The 19,567-nt window shown below is 48.7% G+C and overlaps 1 protein-coding gene across 1 annotated transcript in view; it reads right to left on the reverse strand.

The window, feature by feature from the left end:
* The window catches only part of CREG1 (cellular repressor of E1A stimulated genes 1), a 115,960-nt gene that overhangs the window by 15,248 nt on the left and 81,145 nt on the right, over positions 1-19,567 (reverse strand). The window contains exon 3 of the mRNA XM_078656701.1: positions 15,314-15,504. Within this exon, the coding sequence (XP_078512827.1) occupies positions 15,319-15,504 (186 nt within the window). The 3' untranslated portion in view covers positions 15,314-15,318. The remainder of the gene's footprint in view (positions 1-15,313; positions 15,505-19,567) is intronic.

Below are 19,567 nucleotides of genomic sequence, written 5' to 3' on the forward strand. Positions count from 1 at the left end.
CCGCTGCTGACGCTAGGCCAAAAGGCATCCTGCAGAATTGGTAACACCCAAAGGGGGTTATGAACAACGTCAGTTTCCTGGTCTCTGGGTGCAGCGCCACCTGATAGTACGCTGACGTCAAGTCAATGGTGGAGTACCACTTTTTTCCTTTGGTTTTTGCCAGCATTTCCTCGATGCGGGGCAACGGGAACTTCTCCACCATGATATTTTTGTTCAGTTCGCGCAGGTCCACACACAGCCGGACCTTGCCATTAGGTTTCATGACCACCACCAGGGGCGCCAGCCATTCCGCACATGTGATTGCCTCAATTATACCGTTCCTTTCCAATTCACGCAGTTCCAGTTGCACCGCTTCCCTCACTGCTATCGGCACGTTCCTCACTTTGTGTGATACATGTGTGGCATCCGTCTTGAGGACAATCTTGTGCAAAAAAATTTCCAATTTCCCAACCTTTCCGCCGAACGCCTTGGGGAAGTCTCTCTTCCATTTTTCTATGTCTGGCCACTTTTCTGGTTCCGTCATCAGTACCTGCACTGCTCCGCCAGGGTCCAACTTGATGCCCAGGTCTCCTTGGTTCATCCAGCCTAGTACTGACAGGCCTTTTTCCGTTACATATAGTTTACAATCAGCACTGCGTTCTCTGAATTCAAATGTCAACGGTCTAAATCCCACTATGGGGATGCGGTCCCCCAGGTACGTGACTGGTCTGATGTCTGGCGGTTCCAACTGCGGACCCAATTGGGGCATGAATTTCTCCGTCCATACTGCCCTTTGTACCAACGTGTACGGCGAACCTGAACCAGGGTCAGCGGACTCGATAATTCTCGCCTCGGTGCCTACTCTAACCAGGGATCACACTCGGCAACTCTGGGCATTAGCTTGCCTCATCTCCACAACGGCCCCCCACAAACGCCGGGGATGCCTGGTTTCACCATGGAGATACCCAGGAGGGAACATCTCACAGGGAAAGCCAGCGGTCTATAGCGCCAGGACGCCTCCGGGTAGCAGTGCGCTTTACAAGACACACACACGATGCTTATCATCACGCCGCCTATGAGCATGTCCAACACCAGTTTGTTTGACCCCCTGGTGCCCACACTCAGAACTTGCTCCTCTATGCATAGCACTTAGTCCTCTTCCTCTTGGCCTCTTTCTTCCCCGTCTTCTTGGTCTATGTCCACGTATTTCACTGTGTTGAGGCCCGCTTTTCTCCGGCATACCTTTTCGTAATGTCCCATCACTCCGCAGAACATGCATTTAGCCCGGAAGGCCGGGCATCTTTTGTCATGTGCTTCATGGGCCCAACTGCCGCAACGGTAACATGAAGCACAAGTTACTACTTGTGTAACGATATATCTGTAAGAGACATTAGTTAGTATTAGATTCCTTACCTTAGAATATCCCCAGGCGTCAGACTGGATCCGGAAACTTTTGCGTAGCAGTACCCTTGCGCGTCGGTAGGCGTCGTCTGCGGCTCCGCGTCCGTCGTGGGCGCCGTGATGACGTCGTCGGAGTACTTAGACGCCGCCTCCGCGTGCTGACGTCAGTTCTTAGACACAGCTTTTCCGCGCCAGAAACGCAGAGCCATGTTAAAAACCAACACTGGTGCCATTGAAACTAGGGCCCTGAAGGGGACAACCCTAACCCTAGATATTGGTTCGCAGAACGGGGAGTATGGGTGGGTCGGTAAGGAATCTAATACTAACTAATGTCTCTTACAGATATATCGTTACACAAGTAGTAACTTGTGCATCTGAAAGAGACACGTTAGTATTAGATTCCTTACCTTAGAATAGATACCCCAGCAATACCAACCCCGGTGGTGGGTCTGCGAACCAATAATCACACCAGAAAGTCCTGGAGGACGGAACGGCCAAAGAAGCCATCCCTCTGGACTTGGCTGTCCAGGCAGTAGTGTCTTGCAAACGTGTGCAGCGATGCCCACGTAGCTGCCTGACAGATGTCTTGTAAGGGCAAAGAGTTGGTCATCCACCCGGAACTGACGTGTGCGATCCAGATAAAACGAGAGCGCACGTTTTGGGTCCAGACAATGGAGCCGCTCTTCCTCTTTAGAGGGATGCGGTGGCGGAAAGAAGGTAGGCAAGGTAATAGACTGCCCAATGTGGAAGACCGTGACAACCTTGAGCAGGAAAGAAGGTTTGGTACGAAGCACCACTTTGTCCGGATGGACAGAAAGGAAAGGTGAAGTACAAGAAAGAGCCTGGAGCTCACTCACTCTCCTGGCAGAGGTGATGGCAACCAGGAAAGCAGTCTTCAAAGTCAGAAGGCGAAGAGGGCAATTGTGAAGTGGCTCAAAGGGAGCGCACATCAGAAAAGTCAGAACCAGGTTCAAGTCCCACTGAGGCATCACAAACGGAACAGGAGGAAAAGTGTGAGTGATGCCCTTAAGAAATCTGTTTACAATAGGGGACTTGAACAAAGAAGGCTGATCAGGAAGCCTGAGAAAGGCTGAAAGGGCAGAAAGGTAGCCCTTGATAGTGCCCAGAGCAGAGCCCTGCTGGGCAAGAGAAAGAAGGAAGAGAAGAACCTCCGAAAGAGGGGCAGCAAGAGGATCCACAGCCTTTGCTGTGCACCATGCCACAAATCTGTTCCACCTGCAGGCGTATACCGACTTTGTGGAGGGACGCCTGGCTGCCAGAATGACGTTACAGACTTCAGGAGGCAAGTCAAATGGCCTCAACTGTCGCCGCCCAATCTCCAAGCATGGAGGTGGAGACTGGACAGGTTCGGGTGGAGGACCGTCCCCTGCTGCTGCGACAGAAGGTCCTCCTGAAGAGGCAGACGAACCGGGGGATCGACTGACATACTGAGTAGCTCGGGATACCAGTACCTTCGAGCCCAGTCCGGAGTCACAAGGATGACTTGGGCCCGGTCGCGCCTGATCTTCCTCAGCACTCTGGGCAGAAGTGGTATAGGCGGAAAGGCGTACAACAGACCGCAACTCCACTCGCGACGAAAAGCGTCTCCGAGCGAGTGCCGCCTTGGAAATTCCAACGCGCAGAACTGATGACATTGCGCGTTCTCTTCGGTGGCGAATAGATCTAACCAAGACTCTCCCCATTGCTGAAAGAGGCCTTGCGCCACGTCAGAGTTCAGACGCCATTCGTGATCCATCATACACCGGCGGCTGAGTTCGTCCGCCCTGGCGTTCAGAGAACCTGCCAGGTGTTGAACCACCAGAGTCACGTCCTGATGTTCCAGCCATTGCCAAAGGCGCAGAGCCTCCTGGCAAAGGGTCCACGACCCCACCCCGCCCTGTTTGTTGCAGTACCACATGGCGGTGGTGTTGTCCGTGAACACCTGCACTACACTCCCCCGGACAGAGGGGAGGAATGCCTTCAGTGCTAGACGAATCGCCCGAAGCTCCAACAGGTTGACGTGGAGTCGAGTCTCCACTGGAGACCAGAGGCCTCTGATCTCCGCCTCTCCCATGTGGCCTCCCCAGCCCTGGAGGGACGCGTCCGTCACAACTACGTGCTCCGGTTGGGGAAGGGAGAGGGATCTGCCGCAGACCCAATCGCGGTCCGTGAGCCACCACTGCAACTGTCTCGCAGTGCCCTCCAAGATCAGGACATGGTCGGATAGGTTGCCTTGATGCTGGGCCCACTGAAACTTCAGGTCCCACTGCAGAGCCCGCATCCGCCACCTGGCGTGATGCACCAGTAGGATGCAGGAGGCCATCAGCCCCAGAAGCCGCAGCGTCAACCTGACCGAAACCCGGGATAACGGCTGAAAGATGGGAATCAGAGCCTGAATATCCCGGACCCGCTGCTCGGGTGGATAAACCCGAAACTGCGCCGAGTCTAGAACCGCTCCGATGAAGAGGAGCTTCTGAGAGGGGCACAGGTGCGACTTTGGCACATTGATCGAGAACCCCAGCTGGTGCAGGAGGTCTGCCGTAGTCTGGAGGTGGCTGACGACTGTCTGGGGCGAGCCCGCCTTCAACAGCCAGTCGTCGAGGTAGGGGAAGACTGAAACCCCCAACCTGCGCAGATGAGCTGCGACCACCGCCATCACCTTTGTGAACACCCGTGGGGCGCTGGTAAGGCCGAAGGGGAGCACGGTAAACTGAAAGTGCTCGTGGCCAACCGTGAACCGCAGGTAGCGCCGGTGGGCCGGCAGGACGGGGATGTGGAAATAAGCGTCCTGCAAGTCCAACGCTACCATCCAGTCTCCTGGATCCAGGGCAGCTAAGACCTGAGCCAGTGTCAGCATCTTGAACTTCTCCTTCCGGAGGAAGCCGTTGACGTTCCGTAGGTCCAAGATAGGGCGTAAGCCCCCTTTGCCCTTCTTGGGTACCAGGAAGTAGTGGGAGTAGCAACCACACCCTACTTCTGGCCCAGGAACGCGCTCGATGGCCCCTTTGGCCAAGAGGGCCGTAACTTCCTCCTGCAGAAGTCGCAAGTGATCCCCCGATACTCGGTGGTACTGCGGTGGCATGGCCGGAGGAGTCACCTCGAAGGGGAGGGAGTAGCCCCTTCGGACGATCTGCAGCACCCACCTGTCCGAAGTGACAGTGCGCCAGTGGAGGTGGTGATGGCGAACCCTGCCCCCCACTGGCGTCACATGGGCCTGAAAGCACGGACTAGGAGGGTTTTGAGGCGGATGCTGCGGGGGAAGGTGTGGACTGGCCTCGCCGTTGACCCCTACCGCCTGGACGGCGGTTCCCACGGCCGCCACCGCGTTGGGTATTGCCCTGCGGAGCGTGGCTGGCGGCGCTTGTGGGCGCACCTCTTCTGTGGCCACGAAAGGAGTGAAAGGCAGCCGATTGCTGGCGCTGGCCCGAGAGGCCCAAGGACTTGGCCGTAGCCCTGGAGTCTTTAAAGCGCTCAAGCGCATGGTCTGCCTTGTCGCCAAAGAGGCGACGGCCATCGAACGGCATGTCCATGAATGTGCTCTGGACATCAGCCGAGAAGTTGGCGGACCTCAGCCAGGCGTGGCGTCTGACCGCCACCGTCGTTGCCATCGCTCTACCCAGCGACTCGGTGGTATCCAGCCCACACCTGATGGAATACTTGGCTGCATCCCGGCCCTCCACAAGGGCTTGGCCGAGTTTGGCCCGTACCTCCAACGGACACTCAGGCAGCACTTCTGCGACCTTATCCCACACAGAGTGGGTGTAACGTCCCAAGAGGCAGGCGGTGTTGGAAGACCGCAGCCCTAGACTAAGGGATGAGAAGATCTTCTTCCCATACTGGTCATACCTCTTGGATTCCCGGTCGGGCGGGGCCGACGGAAATGCGGTCTGGGAATTCGAGGCCTGGATGACCAGGCTCTCGGGGGTAGGGTGGGAGGACAGGAAACATGGGTCGCCCGGGGCTGGGCGGTGGCGTCTGGCCACGTTCCTATCTACGGGCGAACCCGTAGCGGGCTTGGACCAAGTGCCCAGAAGAACGTCGGTCAAGGCCTCATTAAAGGGCAGCAGAGGCTCGGCCGAGCTTGACTGCGGTTTAAGGACCTCAGTGAGGAGGTTAGTCCTCACGGCCGCGACGGGGAGCTCAAGGCCCAATGCCTTGGCAGCCCTTATCAGCACCACACTATAGGTTGCCCCCTCCTCCGAAGCCACGGTAGGAGGGGAGACAAAACCAGTGTCTGGAGAGGTGTCCAGGCCACTGGCCTCCCCAAGGTCTCCTGTCCAGTCCTCTTGAGACTGACACTCTCTGGTCAGAGGGTCCTCAGACCCCTCCCAGTCCTCTTCATCACCCATCTCCTGAAATTCAGGGTTCTCAACTAATGGGACCTGTTCATAAAAGTGAAAGTCACCAAAAGACGTCTGGAGCGGCGCCCATCGGGGCCGTCCTGGCGCCGGAACAGGAACGTATGTAGAACCGGGGACGGCGCCGCCCGAGGACGGCGCCGGAGGCGACACCTGCGGGTCCGACGCCGGGGAGGTCGTAAGGTCCACCGGCGACGAACCAGATCCCGAAGGAGGTCCTGCGCCGCCGGGCCCGAAGGCACTGGCGGCGCCGGGACAACCGAACCCCCCGGCGCCGGGCCCGAAGGCGCCGGCGGCATCGGGATAGAGGGGACCTGCGGCGCCGGGCCCGAAGGCGTCGGGGCCGAAGCACCCGACGGCGTCGGGGCCGGAGCCGCCGACCCGCTAGGCCCCGACGGGTCCGCTGGGCCCGAAGGCGCCGCGGAGCCCATCGGAGGAGAGAGTTTCCTCATGACCATGAGGAAGCGCTCGATCTCCTCCTGCGTCGCGTTCAGCCCAGGGACCGGAGGGTGTGGAGCTGCACGCGGCGCCCGCGGCTCCGACGGAGCCGCGTGGGTGGTGTCACCCGAACCGCCGGCCGCATCGTGCGAGCGTCGGGGGGAGTCCGAGGAGCGATGATGCCGCTTGGACTTCTTGTGCCTCTTACCTGACGACGACTTCGACCCGGAGGAGTGCGGCCTACCCTCGGAGCTGTGGTGGCTCCGAGCCCGCGACCTGTCCCTCGACCTCTCATGGGATCGGGACCTCTCGCGGCGCGGGACCGACTGCCGGAGTTCGAGTCGCCTGCGGGACCGCTCCCGCCTGGCTTTCGAAGAGAGGGCCCGGCAGTCGGAGCAGGCCTTGTCGTCGTGGTCGACGCCCAGACAAGATAAAACAGACGCGGTGAGGATCCGTGACCGACATCAGGCGGTCGCAATCGTCACAATGCTTTAAACCGGGCATCCCTACGGCACCGTTCGGAGTCGAGAGACTCGAAATACAATCAAAAAGTGATCAAAAAGTTAGTCAAAAATTGACTAGGGTTACTGCTTATTCCAGATCTGCGCTTGCTGGCGCGGAAAAAAGAAGAACTGACGTCAGCACGCGGAGGCGGCTTCTAAGTACTCCGACGACGTCATCACGGCGCCCACGACGCCGACGACGCCGACGACGGACGCGGAGCCGCAGACGACGCCTACCGACGCGCAAGGGTACTGCTACGCAAAAGTTTCCGGATCCAGTCTGACGCCTGGGGATATTCTAAGGTAAGGAATCTAATACTAACGTGTCTCTTTCAGATTTCTTACTTCCTTTCGTCTGCTTTCCTAGCGTTCCCGGCTTCCCTTGCCACTTGTTGGGGGGTCCTTTGTGGGTCGCATCCATGTTCTTGTTCCCTCCTTTGGGCTCTTCCTCTTCTATTCTGTTAACCATGGGCTTCGCCGCTATTTCTGAAAAGGATCTACCTGACTACATAAATGTAAATCAATATGGAAAAAAAGTAAACTAATCAAGGATATTCCAGAGTTCACAAGTGTGTCTTTGACTTGACTCTTCGCCATCACGGATTTTCCTTAGAAAACCTGCGCTGGTACCCGTGCCCAACTGCTTTTCTAGAATGTTGTAACTCTACAGCTCTCCTGTTCACCTGCTTAACCATTGAGAAACATCTAGAAGTGCATAATGAAAAAGGAACGATGCAAGAAGTTGTGGGATATTTGGATCCATATAAAAGATATATTTGCTAACCTGTTGGCACGGCAGCTCGAGGACATATGGTCTCAGATCCTTTCAGATGAACAGTAGTGTTTACAGTAGCGCATGACCTTTTCAGACTCACCTGGTAGCAACTTTAGTTGATGAGCTGCTACCAATGGGCTCTCAATTAACCGGATTAGTATGGATTAAAAAAAAGCCTTCAACAGTTGTGAGTTCGTCTTTCTATGGGCAAGACTGAATTCTGTACGAGTTTCACTCATGTAAACAAGGCCTGTTTAACAGCGCTGTCCAGCGTCACTCATGAGGGGTTAGAGTAACACATGCTGGCACTTATTCTGCATTACTGCACACAATGTAAAAGATCCTGTGAGCGCAGCCTGCTGTGGCGTGTGATGCTCCAGCCCAAGCAACTTGCCAGGTCCAGGAACGCAGATCCAATGCTGCTGCCTCTGTAGTTTGTTTTGGGTCGAGGAGAGGGGTTTTCTGGTGTGGCTAGGGGTGGCGGAATTTGCGTAATCACGTTACGCAAATCTCCGCAAAACTGTAAAAATCTCAGCGAACACGTAGAATTGCTTGTTCGCGATGCTTTTTTACTTTTCGCAATCGCGGTTTGCATGCTCAGGAGGAAATATCTCGCAAACATGCATTTGAGAACGCAAACAAGCAAAAAATTTCACGAAGTCGCGGAACGCAGAATTTTCGGCAATTTCGCTTTCTTCGCGGAGCCCAAAATCACCCAAATTATGCGAGCGGAATGGAATTTACCGCCCAGGCCTAGTTATTACCTCTTTGCAAGTGCACCTTCCATCCTTTCTTGAAGCAGCCCACCATCTGCAGTCAGTATGAGCGGTCACCGGCTGAATGCTGGGGAGCGGCTAGAGGCACCATACACACATTTTGCTGTGATAGCCAAGATGGAGAGTATAAAGAAAGAAAGTAACCCGTCCTGTATTCCTGTCCTGCTCAATCTGTGGAATTAGGTTTTAGTTTGCAGAAGGTGAGATGAAGCTAAGAGTCCTGATTCAATATTTGAGATACGAGAACTGCTTTATTTTTTAATACTCACTTTGTTCTCCAGGATGCCTTCTCCTAACTTTCAGAAACATAACAAAATACTCCTGTGAGTTTTTCTGGCAGGTTCAGATACATTTCTTAAATTATTGATAAGATATTAGTCCTCACGGATCTCAAACCTTCGGCTGACCGGTGCCCTGCACAGTGAGACCAGTCAGGCAGCGTCTGTGCTCGGTCGGTGCAAGTTGGAGGACAATCAGAGCTCACCATATCTCATGGCTGCCAGTAGTTGGAGAAAGTTCAGGGCCTCTGTTGTGTCTCTTCTTTTATTCAGGAACCCATGTCTCACTCAACCAATGCCCCATCTTTCCTGAGCATTTCCCAAACTGTTGGGGAAACTCCCTCTGATGATTCTGGACTCAAAGACAAAAGTAATTCTTTGCAAGCTCCTCCCACTGTCCACGTAAACTGGCAAAAGTGAAGTTGCACAATAATCTCAGCAGCAGCTGCTTCACCCCTCCTATCTAGATTACCTTCCTATTACACGGTCTTCAAACAAAGATAGAAAACCTATATCCAGGATGTGGAAGCAGACTCTGTTTTAAGTCCATTTCTAGGCCCTAATATTGCACACGAAATGGTAATTTTTGAATTTTCCATTGTTTGAATTGGCACTTTGTTTTACCCACAATAAAGGGGTACAACACTTCTCATTAAAGGAATTGAAATGTCACACACAAGCATAGTGAAAATGAGAAACGTCATATATAACCAAATTGTAAACTTGTCAGCTATGGTTTAAATACAGACAGTTTCCCTTTCAGATTCAATCCGGTTTGGTGGAAAGAAGGGCTCTTGTTCAAAGCACTTACAGCAGATAGCTGAAAATATATCAAGAACAGTGGTAAACATTGAAAGGGCAGTGTAAAATATTGGAACAAACAGGTGAGTTTACATCATGTTATACAAAAAATTGTTAGTCAAAGTACATATTTACTTGACGCATCCTTGGCATCTTATAAAATGACTTTAGTGAAGAATTCTTCACATGCAACGTACTACATTTAAGAATTCTTGCCAGAATAAACTGTTATGCAAGAACGTTTAATAGGTACATAAATGGGCAAACTTTTTTTATTTAAAGGAGGTATTGCACTACTGCGATTTCAAAATTGGAACTGAATATGCATTTAGACCATCTCGCCTTTGAATACAAAAACAGTGCTTTCCTTACCAAGGCTTTATTTGAAAGACTTTTATATAAACCAGCATTTTAATAAATGAGAACATCTTAAATGTTAATTTCAAGCACTACTGACAAGACCCACAGCCACTTGTTTGGTAAGATTCAATATCGTTAATTTAGTTTATTTTGCATCAGAAAACCCCAGTACTACAAAACAGGAAGATATAGTCTCCAAATCTGAAGGGATGAAGATGGTTTCCATATGTAGATTTATAGTCCTGGGAAACACTCTGCAAAAGATTTAGATGATTTTTAGCGCCAGTGTTTGTTATATTGTTTTATTTTACTTTTAGAGCATATAATAATCTTCAGCTCCAGAGGTTATTTCTAGCACTAAACAGAAATGGCAAACATCAGCTACTGTAATTCCATGGGCAGTTTGGCTAGACATGGCCAAATGGGACGTTTAGTGTGGGAATAAGAACGTTTTCTAATCTTTCTTGAAAACTAGCTGATCTTTGACTGCCATAATCTCTACTGGGAAAGAATTCCGCTCCATTACTGATCTGCATCAGGAATGCTCTTCCTCCACTTGGACAGGGAATGTTTACATTAAACAAATATATATATTGCAAGCTATTAATGAACAATATATAGTACATACATGAAGATGTTTTCAGCCATTTGGGTATGAGTTCACATGATTGCAATTCGGATAAGCTGTCTTCTATACTGACTTCAAAGAGTTAACAGCAGGGTAATCAAGTCATCAAATTGTGTCCATGTTAATTTGCACATCATTATCAACCTTGATGGTAACAGTGTAAAGAAAATAGAAAGCTAAAAAACTAAAGGACTGGTATGATGATTCAGGTGATTAATTTTGTTGAGGGCGACATCGAGTAAGTGCGTGTAAATTCCAGTGAGGGCATGTGTCTGATGAACCTCTAGCCCCTGATCTCAGTGTAATGTTAGGGCTTCCAATGGTCTACCTGGACCGGTATGGAGCACCAGGAGGGAGTGAGAGGTCTAGCGGGCGGAGTCCTGTATACCCCAATGGGTAGAACGAGGAAGTGGACCAATCTATTTAATTATGTGGCATCCCGGTCGTTCAAGGGAGTCTGCTGTCATTTTTAGTGTGTTCTCAGAAGACAAGTGTTACTTCATCCCACTGTGCTGCGATGGGGAGTTTCGGGAGTATTCTAGCCTCCTCCATGTGGAGAGCCTTCGCCTCCGTCTTACCCTCTGGAGTACTAGTGCGCGCCAGTGAGAAGCATGCATGGGAGAAGGAGATTGCCATTTCATGGTAATAGGGCGCAGAACTAATGAAGGTGCGAGCTCTAGGAACCTGCTAGTCATCCCTTCTGTCTTAGGGCGGGCACGTGAATAGGCCTAAAAGGTAACTCTACAGGGTAAAAAGGTCTTGTCGTTCTGTCACTGCGGTCAATGTGATACAGGCTTCATTTCAGCAGGGGGATATAATGGGGGAGGTCCAGAATGTGTACCTTGCTTGCAGTGGGAGCAAAGCAGCAGAGACGGTCGGAATTAGCCATATTGTATATTGTTTGGCGACATGCACGTGTCAAGTATGCTCCATGAGTATGCTGAACTGCATGCATTGGAACCGAGCATTTCGTGGAACCGTGTTGGAGCGAGATGGTTATGTCCCATTCTTTCTGGGTGAGAGACCACCCAGGGTATTTGTCTTATGTGGATCGGGGCTTTGATAAAATATTCGTTTTTTTCGATTCGGAATCGCTCCAACAAGCCAGGAAAATAGCTTACTGCTTGCCTACAGTGAAAAGTGTTTGTGGTAGTGAGTGTGAGGGTGGTAAGGTGTCAATGATGTCCAATGTGGAGGTCAGTGCCACCAGGATGCACCGATGTGTCAAGAATTGCCCTACAGGCAAGTCATACTGATCAGTTAATGTGTCACAGGGAATCAGGCTCCATCTTGAAAGAGGACAGGGAATTTTCCTGTTTGTCCAGGATTTTCAGTGGAATATTACTCTTTGTGGGATATCACTGCGCATTTTCCTGTGAAAAAAGTCGAGCACCTCAAAAGTAATTCTCTGTCTAATAAGCAACTACTAAGATGTTCTAGATGCAGGGGTTTAAGGGACCATTTGTCCAATCATACAGTAGTAAGTAAGCTGCAGCCATGTGCGAGTAAAGAGAGATGCATGGCTTCCTAGGTAGGCTCCATTCGAATAACCAGTTTGAAGAGCACCATGTTGGAACCTCCAAAGCAGAAAATGATCCCTAATCAATCTTAGAGAAAAACATGCTGCTTTCACCCCACTGAATTTGTGGGTCCAAGGAAGATTCAGCCCTGTTTCACTATCTTATATGGTTCCCAACTTCTCCTCTTTGAATGATTCTTCATATGCCAATGTCAGCCAGCGCTTCGGACTTCATGCTCTTGGCATTGCGGGGGTAGGCAGGGGCGAATTTTGCATGTTAAGATTTCAAGAAATAAAAAGTATGCCATTAGCAAAAGTTTAGACCCTTGATATGCAGTACAGCTCTATTTCTGAAGAGTCAGACTCTGTTGGGAGGTACTCTATTCAGAAACAAGACCCACATCCAAAACTTCTCTCTTACCATGAATCTCCAGTTTCCAGTCGAAATTAAATAAGTATTTGTAAAGCACACACGTACCCGAGGGTGTCAAGGTGCCGGGGAACAATATAAGAACATAAGAGGGGCCCTGAATACTAGTGGAGCTAAGAGGGGAACAACCCGCCAGGGCGAGATAATTATACAAGACACATGAAGGGGCGGTTCCCAGAATAGAGAGGAGTAAAGATTTTTGAACTCTACAGGAAAAGCCCAAAAGGAACCAATGAAATCATATCAAATATTTCTTTTTATTAACATAAAAAAATATATCAGTTCAAGTAAATACATTAATATACAAAACATTTCTTATTCATAATTTTGTTTGAAAGTATCATAAAAAACACATGGAAGCAGCCACAGGACAAAAAAAGAGCATAAAAAATGTTGGCACACAATTCACTCACTCGTCCAATCAAACCAAGAATTCATACCCATACCAATATACACATTCACATTCAAACAAGAACATTCAAGAAAAGCGCCGACGCGCGTTTTGGAACAGTGCCAGTACAAGCTTCCTTCATCAGGGCGCAAAGTATAGGTAATATGGATAAACGTGGTCTCTCAAGATCCAACAACCCAATCCTGGGAAGGAGTCCTAGTTATAATCATGGCTGGCAAAACTTATCCTATAGTCTGTCTGCGGAAGAGCCCTCTATGAAGACATGGGTGGCAAGTGGCAACTGGTTTCAGCCCTCTAGAAAACACTCAAGGTTTCGTCAAGGCCCCAATTCAAGTAAGACGAAATGACCGCATCCGGTCTGTGAAGCCGAGGGGTCCCGCCGTTGTTTTCTACCCCCAGGGAGGACTATTGCCTTTTTTCAAGCTGCCTATCCTGCCATGCCTCCGTGAACTTTTGTTCTCGAGCATCTTGCTGTCCCCTTCATTGCCTTTGTCATCAAACTATCGTTCTGAGGGCTTATTCTATCGCCAGCTTGAGGTGCTACATTATTCCTGAGCGCACAGACTTCATTTGGAAGCCGCTTTTCTCTGAACCGCGACTTAATGCTGTTAATCTGGGAGACCTTCAAAACAGATTTCTGGACTAATTCTTGAGCGTGGTTTCTCATTCTCATCAGTTTCATTTCGTCTTCCTTTTGTGCTTTTCCTGTAGAGTTCAAAAATCTTTATTCCTCTCTATTCTGGGAACCGCCCCTTCATGTGTCTTGTATAGTCAAGGTGCTGGGGGCCATCGGGACGATTAAGCAAGCTATTTCCCAGAGTCACATGGTGCTGAGCTGAGCTGTCGCCGGAGCCGAGGATCAAACCGTGAACCCCGTGGTCCGGAGTCAAGCACCCTGGCCGCTGTGCCACACCTCTTCTTCTATTCTCGTGTTCTATTTAGCAACCGGGAAGCCAGTGATCATGGCCTCAATATTTAGAACAATCTACGTAAGTTTTGTCAATGATGTTGATCAAATTCCCACCCTAGATAATCTGTTAACCTGGAGATCATGGCGTTTCATAATTTTAGGGATATAGATTGGTCTTCAATTTTAGAATTTCACTAAGCTAATGAACCCATTATTGAACTTGCGTCTCACTAATACAAACCTTTGCACATGTTCTATTCCGAATTTTCCAAATCTACAAGGACCTCCTGCCATTGGCCACACTGTCAACCCACTTGAAAGAATGAAGTATGTGGCCAAAGCGTCTGCCTCTCCACCTCTTGCGCAATATGCTATATTATTGCTCTGACGGACATCTCCTGTAGATCTGCACCATAAGATTGCATCAAATGTCTTTTGGCTGGGTTGTTTGGTATCCTTATATCAATAATCTAATCGATTCTCTTTGGTCCCCTAAATTAGTTGTGGGTTTGCACTTATCTGACTTTAAATTACACTCAACTCTTCCCTTCTGCATTCCCTATCCATCATAATCTTCCCAAGATCCAAAAAAGATATCCTCCCCCAACTCATGTTCGGCTTGTGACACCCTTATAGGAAAGTGTCATAGCTGGCTCACTCACGGCTGTTTAACTGTGTGAACTGTATGATCCACTTGACGCTTCATCTACCATGCCAGAGATTAAAGCCAAAGAACCCCCGCACCTTTGATGAATAGTGAGTTTTAAACACAACTCTGATTGGCGTTTGCTTCCTGAGTCACTGTCCTTCCACCAGCACTCTAAAAACCTTCAATAGTGGGCAGCAAACACTCCAACACGGTCTCTGGATCAGTTGGGTATATTTGCCATTGGATGTTTTATGGAAGCCTCCCAGTTTATCAATACATGTGCGACTGAGCTCACTGACTCTCCGAGTTACCTTATTCACTTCTTTCTGCATGGCGGTCACTCTGCCCTCTAATTTCTGACATAGACCCCACTCTGATCCTATTTCTTTCTTCCCCAATGGATTTAGCTAGTTGTGTCCACATACTGCGCATCCATCGGTACCCTAGAAAATATTATAAGGTCTGCTGCTCTCCCTCCCAGACTGGAGATTTAGGAAGTGGAGTTTGTTTGGCTAAACTACTGTCCCTGTGGCTGCTTGTCTTTCATCATTGCAGGTGCCAGACGTCCCCAAACTTGATTCCACTACTTTCGGCAGAGGCAAACAGAGTCTTCCGATTGGCTCTTGTCAGTACCAACTCTGGCTATATGATGGACTTCATTTCCATGGCACTTCCTCCCACCATCCAATAGTCACCAAGTTACCCAGACGCATATGGCTACGTTGAGGAGAGCAGAGACCCTGCTTCAGGCATTACATTTGAGGTCGTTTAGTTGGAAATACTCCGGTTTGGTGGGATAGGTGGATGCCAAATCCCTTGACTCACTGCCCTTTTTTAGAAGTGGATGGCAATTTTGTATAGAGTGAACATGGTCTCCCTTCACATCCTACCTAAGATTTCTAGACCCTCCATCATCTCCTGAAGGAGGCATCTGAAAGTGAAACTTACAAGAAATACAAAATGCTAGGCTACAACATGACAAAATGAGAAATCAAAGTGGAAGTATCAAAAGAGAATCAAACTGATCTCCAATAAATTTAGTGAGGCTGGTCTCAATGACACGAAATAAATTAAAAAAAGAAAAGAAAATACTTGCATTCATTAAGGCTTCACATTGAAGTAGTCGTCTATCGTGACGTTTTTCATGCCGCCAAAGTAGTCCAAGACCCAGATGTTGGTTATATTCAGCTTGGCAAAGAACCACTCGTGGTCTTTAGGCCAGCTGGCCATCTCCGGATGTCGACTGAACAACGCCTCCTTTGCCGTGTCCACTTCGGATTCCTCCACCTATCAAATGTTAGCAAACATTAAAATGAGTAAGTGAAAACAAAACAAACAGATGACGAGCCCAATCTGACTTGATATGAGTAGGAAACGTCATGTGAACCTCCAGATTGTGCTACATTACAGGGCCTAGCCAAACAGGGTTCAATAGTGGATTCTTTCGCGTTTTATCTCCATACACTCGCACCTTTAGCCCAAGTTCGCGAATGGAAGCATTCTTGCCACACACTACAGAAATCAATGAAGCCTGGCGTGCTGGCGCCATAGAGGTAAATAAAATGCGAAAAATTGCTAGGCTGGCTTTTACATGCAAAAATAGACCCGGGGCAGAAAAAGAAACACATTTAAAAAGCCATCATGCCTGGCTTTTTTCCTTTTAGGGAACATGCTTCTTCATAGGCTGGGTAATTTGTGTATATGTTTGTGAGGATGGGCTAAATTAATGCAATTCAGTGGAATTAACTATGATTGGATGAGTGAATAATCAATACCATGGATTGATGGATGAGTGAGGACTCTATACTAAGGATGAATAGATAGGCGAGTAGCCAGATGAATAAATGCAAGGATGAATGCATGGGTAGATGATTGCACGAGTGCCTGTGGATACGCCCATGGATGAGTACAAGCTGGGGCCGTGGACAGAGCATGTTAGTAAAGTTTACATAGCCTGGAGGCATTTGACTAGCGGTGCAAGCAAATGGATGCTCACAGTAAGCCAATAATGCTCCCAACATTTACAATCATGATACCTGTGCTATAGCTAGAAGTGTCGCTCACCATGCCACGGATGTCTACAACCTGTTAATACTTATCACCATTATGGGAAATACCACATCATATGGGTGCTGCCGTGCCGTGAGCGCTCATAGTATTTCCCATATTACTCAGAATGCTAGCTCCAGCACTGTGCTAAGGGTGGCAGCCTCATGCCAAGGATACTTACTATGCCAAGTATCTTGTGCCACTATCCCATGCCTCTGCCCCCAGAGCTCTGCAGCCAACTGGGGGCTGAGGAAGAGCACCAATGGCTTACCACGGTCCTCAGGGTAACCGTGAAGCAAGGTAGAAAGTGGCATTGCTAACGAAGACGGGTACAGGTAGCGCTTGGGTGCTACCTGACCGAGTGCAACATTAAAGCTGATGAGGGAGGCTAGTTAGAGTAAGCATGCTCCACTGAAGACTGTCCTAATCAGCACCAATCCCAGAGACTTGTGTTCTTGTCAGGATCTTCAGCTGCAAAAGTTCTGAGAGGGACAGAGAGCCTTCCACTGCTGACCAAGCAAGCAGGCAAATTCTGTGCCAGAAGCACATACATTATCCAGCAAACGCGAGGCAGTGAAACACAAGCAAAGAGGAACTAGCAACCTTTACCCCGTAAAACCTAAGACACCGGGCAGTCTCAGGCCCAACTGACAATGAACCATGAGAATTCCTCTGCTTAATCCAATGCTATTAAAAGTGCTCCTAGCCAATCCAAGCTCATCACACTTTCCAGCTACTACTTTATATGTTTTCTCCTAGGTGAATGGTTACCCAAGTTCAGGCCCTGCTTGCTGTAAAGACAGAAGATGACCATTAATGGAGCTAGATCTGATAGCAAATGCATTACAGATTAACTGACTCTTTAAGGAGATGAAAGACAAGGAGTCTCCCTAACAGCATAACACAAAAGAAAATTGTAAAAAATGAGAGTTTTCAGAGGGATAGAACAGAAACCTGATTCAGTCATTAAGAACAAGTTACTTACCTTCGGTAACGCTCATTCTGGTGGATATTCTAACTGGTGAGTCTTCATCTTGTGAATACCTCCAGGTGACAATGTAGATCTGGAAAATGTTCTTCAGTAATGCCCTCCCACATCAGTAGTTTGCTTTGTGCGGCTCAGTATCAGTTCCATCCCAAGCCTACATAATCAGATTATGTCAGTTGACAGATTTCTAAATTGGAACCTTATCATGGACAATTAAGAGTCCATTCCACAAAATGGGGAAGTGGGTGGGTCAGTGAGGAATCTGCAATTAGATGGAGCATCCACCAGTAAGTGCATTACAGAAGGCAATTAAATTGTTCTTCAGATGGATACTTCTAACTGCAAAGTCCTCACCTCGTGAACAGATACTAAAGCAGTACATCCCCAAGTGGTGGGTCTGTGTGAAGACCAGGAAATCCTGCAGGATAGAATGGGCAACATGCACTTTCTTCAAGAACGGATTATCTAGGTAGTACTGGTTCATGACGCCCACGCAGTCGCCTTGCAAATGTCCAAGACTGGGTTCCTTCTTCGGCACCAGGAAGTAACAGGAATAATAACCAGCCTCTACCTCCCATACCAGAATCCTCTTTACAGCTCCCATTGCCAAGAGAGCCTGAACTTTTGCTTGCAGAATGGACAAGTGGTCCTCCAAGAGGTGTAGCGGTGTAGGAGGTACATACAGAGTAGTGAAAAGGAAGGGGAGGGAATATCCATTTTGTACGATTTGGAGCAACTGATCTGATCTAAAGCCCAGCCATTTGTGGATGTAAAAGATGATCCAATCTTCTACCAGGAGATCATGCGCTACTAGTGGCAAACTTTGGCAGCCGTGTGGTGGCTGCAGAGGGCGTCTCTAAAAAAGAGAGAGGGGTCCACCTACAAGATCGTTGATCTTGGCGTATGAGCAGGAGATTCTTCTATCCCGGAAATGCCAGTAATGCCAAGATTGGACTACTGATATCCAAAAAAGAATACGGAACATTGATAACATTGTCGGAAAAAATTATTAGGAAGCCTGAAGAAGGAGGTTGGACCTGTGTAACCCTCCGAAACGCCTTGCTTTTGGCCTACTCGTAGAAAAATAGGTTCTTATGACATTTAATGTGCACTGTACCATACATGTATAAGATGTTGTGACGAAAAATATTAATCATATGAATGTGATTACACAGTTTTGAATATAGTTTTATTTACATTTTGTATATGACTTATCTATTGTGGATTTTGATGTGACATTCACAAATTGTGTTTTTAATGATAAATGATATTAATGTATATATGTGTTTGATCCAACCTAATTAATTGATTTTTTTTTTTTATATATAGATTTCATAGCTGACTTTCTGGCAACTGTAGAACTGACCCGCTGTGATTTGAGTGGTATGTGTGATATGTGTGTCTGATTGGAATGCCTAAAGAATACCCCAAAGGGAGCTTATTCTAGACTAACTGCTGCAGAGGGCGGGCAGGGGTTTGAGTAGTTTGTTGCCCCTGAAGGTCTGGAAAATAGTGGTCAGATCCCCCGCCTCTGCCTCAAAAGGCTCGGCAGCCTTGCTGCTGCTGCTGAGGCAAGGTCTGACTTGGCCTCTGCTGAAATCCCCTTCCTAAGCCTTTAAGGGGCGAAATGTTTCAGGAAACTATTGAAAAATTGCTGCTAGCCCAAGGGTGCTCGCTGTTGCCTTGCTCTCCTTGGAGAGATGTGCCCCATCAAATAGCACAATCATCAGGGATTATTGGACATCACTAGAAAATGCAGCTGGATTGATCTAAGTGGGGTGGCGAAGCACCACACTTGTCACAACTGCCTTACCAAAGCAGTTCGTAGTGTCCAGGGCCGTGCAAATGTAATATTTTGCAGTGTCCTGCCCATTCTGAATGATGTGCTGGAGGTTGACCCAGACGTCTTCTGGGACTGCTGGCAAGATCTCCACCACCATGTTCCACAACACAAGCGATTATCTACCCATGAGGCAACTTGACTTCAATAAAAGGAGGGCAAGGCTAGCAAAGGAGTACTTGTAATTTGTACATGTTTCCATGAGTTTTGATTCTTTATCCTGGTCTGGAACACATTTGGGGCCAGCCTGTTCTTAGACACCAGAACTATCCGGCTTTCTGGTGTATGGTGTTGATGGAGAAAGGCAAGATTATCTGGAGCAGGTGTGTGTCTCCTCACTATCTGGTTAATCACTGGTGGGCAAGATCCTGGTTTTGCCCAGATGCTCAGCAGTGTGTCAGTCTTATTAGATGGCAAGGGAGGCTCAAGTGTAGTCTGTCCTGGTTGTAGTACCTGTAGGAAACTGGGTTCTT

This window comes from Lissotriton helveticus, chromosome 8 (genome assembly GCF_964261635.1).
Source record: "Lissotriton helveticus chromosome 8, aLisHel1.1, whole genome shotgun sequence".
In the NCBI taxonomy this organism is placed as follows: domain Eukaryota; kingdom Metazoa; phylum Chordata; class Amphibia; order Caudata; family Salamandridae; genus Lissotriton; species Lissotriton helveticus.